The sequence below is a fragment of the Centruroides sculpturatus genome, unplaced genomic scaffold, assembly GCF_000671375.1.
Source record: "Centruroides sculpturatus isolate CEXI.00-Female unplaced genomic scaffold, Cexi_2.0 scaffold3467, whole genome shotgun sequence".
Taxonomy (NCBI): Eukaryota; Metazoa; Arthropoda; class Arachnida; order Scorpiones; family Buthidae; genus Centruroides; species Centruroides sculpturatus.
The window spans coordinates 2,961-9,425 of record NW_019387553.1 but is presented as its reverse complement, the minus strand read 5'-3'; the positions used below and the strand labels follow the sequence as shown (position 1 = coordinate 9,425).

Here is a 6,465-nt window from a genome sequence, read left to right as displayed (position 1 = left end):
CGTAACCGGGTTATTTAAATGGAAAAAAACGAAATGGGTGGTTCCCGTTAGCTCGCGCTCGACAACCGTCCAATCGGAAGCGATTTAACGTTTATCTCCGAAAGGGTGGGCGGTCACGGGCTTTTCTAGAAATCTCGGAAGTTCCGGATTGGGACTAGAATTCCATTGTGGTCGTGGATAGCGAGGTCAGGTCACGGCCGGCATTTTTTAATCGTGTAGAAACCATTCCAGAGTCGAACATTCCAGAAAATCGTTAGCCGAATTTCGAGTCGAGAGTAGGCAAATGGGGGCACCGATCCGTCGTCCAACCGCGCCACCCGAAAGGGCCGAGTTTAGCGACGCCCGGAACCCGTCAAAACTTTCTTTAAAACAGTAAATAGACGGACAGATAGACTAAAGATGGCGGGGGAAAGAAGAGAGTACTTAAACACTAAAATTGCGCGGCTGAGAAAGAGGTGGAAGAGGACGAATTGTCGTATGTATCCGAATAGGTGATTGGAAGAATAAATCTTTATAACAATCCTCCTTTGTGTTTTCTTGTGTTTGGCGTCGGGTGTGGAGAGGCGGCGAACGGGAGAGAGGCAATTAAAATCGGCGCCTGGCCAAAAATGCACGGAATGCAAACGGAGAGGAGCAGTTTTATTAACCCGACCGGAATATATCGAGCGGAGAGAATTCCTGGGAATTCCACCTTCCGGCTAATTCCTTCTGCCGCGGAATTTCTCGCCTCTCCCGCCTTTGGTCTCGCGCATCCCGATGGCCGGAAGTTAAAAGGTGATCCCGCGCCCACGTAAGTACGCTTTCTTTTTGTTGTTATTTCGACAAAGGGTGGGCGGGCGATCGGAGTGTTTTGCGTGGGCGGTGTGGGAAGCGACGCGTTAATGCGCGGTGGAGGATCGGACGCAACGCGCTCTTACCCTTTGGCCGACTTCCCCTTCCCCTCGACCGGAAGTTCCCCGCCGAGAGGCGAATTTGGCGCGGAAGACGCATCCGGGAAGAAAGAAGAATCTGGGGATCGATCGGCCAAAAGCCGGCGGCCGCCTCCGATCGAAGGGAGCCGGGCGAGATACTCTCGACGCGACGTTTGCGAGAAGAGAGGGCGCCTGCGCGAGAGTAAGAGGAAGAGGTCCATTCCGCCATAGGTTTGCGGTGGGTCCGCCATGGCGACCGTCGTTTTTTTGCTGGTCGGTAAGTCATACTCCGAAAACGGAGGATCGGCTCTCTCTCTCTCCTCCTCCCCCGTCTTTTCGCCCCACCCCCGGGGCGGACGGGCGGTGGGTTCGAATTCGGACCGGACGTCCGCATTCCGTAATTCGGGGACGGGCGCGTTATTCGCGGGGTTATTTGAGCCGGGAGGCTTTTCCGGGACTTCTTCCCGTACGCGGGATTCGGTCCCCCTTTCTTTCGGGCGCCGAGGATCTCCGCCGGAAGTTCGGGTCTACCGAGACGCTTCCGAAAATTTTCGTCGCCCGCGAGAGAAAAGTAAAAACCACCTCCTCTGCCTCCACCCCGGAGTGGGGAGGCGCCGATCGATCGGCGCTCCGCTCTTCCGCCGGGTGGCCTCTTTCCCACCAAGGTCGGATCGGGTTCCCCGCCGAATTTTTCGAGCGCGAGGGAACTTCCGCATCCGCCGCCAAAACGGGGGATTTCCGATTTGACGCCTTCCTCCCTTCCGGAAGGAGGTGGCTGATCCCCGTTTCTACCGTTCCAGGTCTGGAAATAACCGGAGCCGGAAACTCCCACCTGACCGATTTTCCGTTGAACTTAACGGAATCCAATTCGCCTCCCACCGTTCCGGTAAGTATTCCGGTTACGCGTCACGTGTTTCGGAACTTTGGTAACTAGCGTTTTTCTTCTGGCGGAAGACGACGATCGCCGTCACCGGAAGAGAGACGATTCCCGTCACTACTACGCCCGAGACGACTCGACCGGAAACGGAAACGACCACCCTCGCCGTCTCTTCCACCGGTAAGAATTCCTTCCTATTTTTTTTTTTTTCCTCTCTTTTTAAATTACGTCACCACTTACGGGAGTATCGAGAATGCCATCCGGCGGGTTGTCTGTCCGGAACGGTTTGCTCTTCTTATAATTAATGAGCCACTAATCGGAGGAGAACGGAGGAAGGGGGGCGAAAAAAGCGAGAGAGAAGATAATTTGTCAAAATCCGATTAGTCGCATTCCGGAATTTTAATTAAAGGTCATTTCGATTTGTTTTTTCCGTTTCGGACAGACGAATTTTTCGCGTTACGCGCCGTACTTTAAAACGCAGTAGTAGCTAAAACACCGGGCGGGGACGAAACAATTTGCGCCAGACACGTAAACGGATTGACGGCAGATTTCCGTATAATTTTCCCTCGGAAATCGAAATTACGCGGAGAGAATTCGTAAAATAATGGCCTCTCCTATCGATTTATACGGGGATTTTTTAACAACACCTATGGCAGAAATCTTAAACTCTAATAAAATACCATAATGGATAGCGACTATCGGATAATTAATCGATGCGGTTTAAGGGAAACTCTCGCGATATCGATCGGGTTTTATATAATTAGATAAGGAGAAATTTCGGGGGGAATTAGCTGTTGTATCTTTGGATTCGAAGCACGCGCCGGCCCAAAAGTTAGTTAACGGGGATATAATTTAATACATTCTAAAACCGACTTAGTGGTTAATTGTTCCAAACCGATTCTAATCCCATTTAAAAATACATAAAAATCTTCGGAAAGGTGTGATTTTTTTTCTACGTTGAATCTCGCTATAAGCGGAACCCGTCTAAGACGGAAACGGAATATTGTAGACGAGTCTCGAGGTAGAGCCTGAGGGACTGTATTACGGGGTCATATACGTGTCCCGGTTAATATTATTCTAGGTTGGAATTAACCAGAGGCGGAATCGGATGAAGTGGTGGAGCTAATCCGCGAAAAGAATGAAAATAAAGCTGCCAATTTTCCCGATGCGGAGCAATTAGCAACTAACTAGTAACGAGTATTCGAAAACTAATTATCAACACGAGATTTAAGTAAATGATTGATTACGGTATTAAAATTCCCGGAGAAGCCAAATCACGGTATAACTCGATCTCTGTATTCCCCGAGACAAAAACAGAGGTTAACTAGTTTTTGGTACTCGCATTGACCAGTTCGCTGACGTGTGAGAACTTTCGCTATTCGAATACGTAAGTTTTAGAATCGAACAGTGCACAAATCAATATACGCCACCCCTTCGTACGTATACAGTCGACCCCCCCCTATAACACTGTTGATAATTCCGTTTTATATGACTTCCATGTTGTACGAGTCACTTAGATTTTACAAATGCATGTGCTAGGCTGTGAGCGGCTCACGTATTCGTAAAATCTAAGTGACTCATACAACATGGAGTTCAAATAAAGCGAAACAATCAACAGTGTTATAGGGTGGTCTACTGTAATCCGAGGATTGAACAGAAAGGTATTTTACGTCTTTGAATATAAAAGATATAGTTGGGCTCGTAGTGCTGGTAATGTGAGAAATTTACTCGTTACGCGCGATAAACGAACTCCGTTCATTTATGATTACGTAATAATTCAATCGTTGTTTGTTTGTATTTTGTAAGACTAAAATAATTGATTGTATTTACCTACAGAAGCCGTCACGTGGGAGCCGATGCGGGAGTACAGATTTCCAATGTGGGATAAGACGGGAAGATTATGTTTATTGGCCGAATTTCGTGCCACGTTTACCATTTTCTACAAAAACCGTTTGGGTGACCAGGTGAGTAACTATTATTATTCGGGCGCCGAAGAAGTTATCCCCTCTTTTTCTGTAAGTGCCGTCATCCATCCGAAATCGATAAAACGTTTATTCTATACCCTAATATTTCCTCGAAATAAGTTGTTTCAGTCGAAACATAAAACGAATATAACCAAAATTTCGTTCGGATCGGATAAAAATTGCGGGAGTTATAAGGAATTTACACCCGGCTTTTATATTAATAATATACGTGAAGGGATCCGTGTTTGATGCATTTATACGAGCGTGACAGACGATAAAATTGAGTATCTTATCTTTTTTATTGCAGAAAGTTGTGGTCCATCTTCCTAAAAATCCTCACGTGAAAGGCATATGTGCCAGTAATTCGCAGAATCCTATTTTGCAAATGTTTTGGTCGGAATTTTCTTATTCTCTTATTTTTTCTAAGGTACGTACAACGTATAATCGGTAAACAATAACTTAGAAATTCGGGTTTAACTGTTGAAATGTTTCCAGTTGCCACATAGAGATAAAGAGGATGGAGAATTCTGGGGAGTGAAGTCCATGGAACTTACCTACGACAGTGCCGGACCGCTTTTTGGCGATGCTTCGGATGGTAAGAAACATTTATTATTAAAGAAGGCGGTTAAGTACTTCGTTTCGTACTACATTAAGTGACTTTTAAGCTTATTTTTATCCTAAAATCCCTAAAAATTGCTTACAATAAGTTCGTATTTTGGGAGCATTTCTAAAGGGAAGGGAAAACGTTTATTAAAGAGAAGCGAGCGGCAGTCGAGTGACGAAAAATTAAGTTTTTAAATTTAATACGCGCTAATTATTAAAATATTTGTGGGTTTACATTCGCCCGTACGCTAATTAATTTATGTAAAAATTCCGGAGATTTTTAATAGTTTATCGGACTTAAAGAAATTAAATGCGAGTTTTAATTAAAATTTAAGCGTTGGAATCGAAAAGGCGAGGTGTTTAAACACTTTCAATCTCAGACTTTTTGCTTAAATAATTCTATTATTATGTTGGAAGTTAGCAATTGGAAAATAGGATCGTCACAGGCAATAAAGTATCGGTTATACGTCGTATAACAGTCGACCCCCCCTATAACACTGTTGATAATTCCGTTTTATATGAATTCCATGTTGTACGAGTCACTTAGATTTTACAAATACGTGTGCCGGGCTGTGAACGGCTCGCGTATTTGTCTTGTAGAACATGGAATTCATATAAAACGGAATTATCAAGTGTTATAGGGGGGTCGACTGTAGTAGAGACTTATCCTACGGCAATTGCCCGAGGCTCCCTAATTCAAATTAGTCTGGGCCCATTTTAGGGTGGTTTCTACACGAAATAAACCCTCTCGGATGACGTATGGCGCCGGTGGTGCATCTTTCGTCGCTCCTCTCGAGCTTCCTCCCATTCTGCGGCGAGTCGTTCCAATTATTTCATTCGATTGACAAAATTCTCGAAATATAAATCGACGGAGCTTTTCAATTCCCGTTTAGTTATTAAAGCGGCCCCCCGCCAAATTATTATTTTTGCGGAGAATAACTGGAATTTTTGGAAAATTAACTTAAAAATCGCTCGTTTAATTACTCTTATAAGCGGCCATTATTTTAATTCCGTTGGTTCTTCCATTCGAATTTGAAATTAGGAGAATGGAGTTAAAATTCATGATTAATTTCAACGGGCAAAATACGGGATTTTAAATGCAACGGCCTCTTAATTTAGAATTGTTTTTAATTGCTTTCATCTATATTTACGCATGGTTTAGTTTATTACGCGTTTAAATTAATAGTCACGCCGTGGGGAAGAGGAGGCGAATGTGAGGATGTTTCCTCCGCCCTGTTTATTAAATTGATTTAAATTAGTTGTAGAAATAGTAAATAACAATCTAACGCTTAAATAAGGCGCACGATTTTACGAATTAACAAGTAAAAGGGATAGAAGTGTCGGGCGATTTCTTAATATTTTCTTGGAGTAAATTTTAATAATTAACGAATGGAATTGCCGTAAAAATGTTGTTATTTTTATACAACGCTTAAATTTAATGAATTAATAATTCCCCGGACTTCCGGCGCATCCAATCGGAGGTTGGTTTTTATAATTGGATTTTATACCATTGTAGGAAATAACGAATGGAAGGAATTAAATAAATCGGAAAAAATATATTCGGCATCATTATTATATTTTATTTTTAAACAATTTTCTTCTTTCGTTTTACTTCGACCGAAACGTTTCTTATTTATTTGTTAATTTTAAATGGAAATTTTTAAAACACCCTCACCTGTTTGAAGCCACGATAAAAACTAATTCGTTAATAGAACTTTCTAAGAGGAGGATTACGATATAGATTATTTTGTTGCGCTCGTAAGTAATAATTCCCTTTGCCCCTACGATTATCGATCGCCTTTTTTTTATGAATTTCTTTCGACTCGTATTTTTGCGGAGAATTCGTGGTTTTTTTGTGTGTTTGTATGTTGGGGGCACGCTTTTGTTCATCCACTTCGAAGCTTGATAATTCCCGTGTTTTTCGTCGAAAATTTCTGAAAGTTTGCCAGGATATTTGTGTATTAGGAGGATGGATGCTATTATATTTTGGTGGTTAAAGGTCGAGGGGGAGAGGTTATAGGAGGAGTCGTATGTATCTCGAATGAGATCGGACTTAATGGCAAATTTTTACAAAACTCGGTTTCTGCCCTCGAAATTAAGCTATTTTNTT

General features: G+C 43.1%; 1 protein-coding gene across 1 annotated transcript; it reads left to right on the top strand.

The window, feature by feature from the left end:
• Positions 1-838: 838 nt before the first annotated feature.
• Positions 839-4,424, top strand: LOC111616487. The gene is made up of 6 exons (XM_023357890.1): positions 839-1,188; positions 1,712-1,797; positions 1,866-1,968; positions 3,625-3,752; positions 4,060-4,179; positions 4,248-4,424. The coding sequence occupies exons 1-6, from the start codon at positions 1,161-1,163 to the stop codon at positions 4,407-4,409; spliced, it is 627 nt and encodes a 208-aa protein (XP_023213658.1). The 5' UTR covers positions 839-1,160; the 3' UTR covers positions 4,410-4,424.
• The last annotated feature ends 2,041 nt before the right edge of the window (positions 4,425-6,465 follow it).

Coding starts and splice junctions, on each gene's coding strand:
- LOC111616487 (XM_023357890.1), top strand. CDS start 1,161: ATGGCGACCGTCGTTTTTTTGCTGGTCG. Junction 1,189..1,711: donor CGTCGTTTTTTTGCTGGTCG/GTAAGTCATACT, acceptor CTACCGTTCCAG/GTCTGGAAATAACCGGAGCC. Junction 1,798..1,865: donor ATTCGCCTCCCACCGTTCCG/GTAAGTATTCCG, acceptor TTCTGGCGGAAG/ACGACGATCGCCGTCACCGG.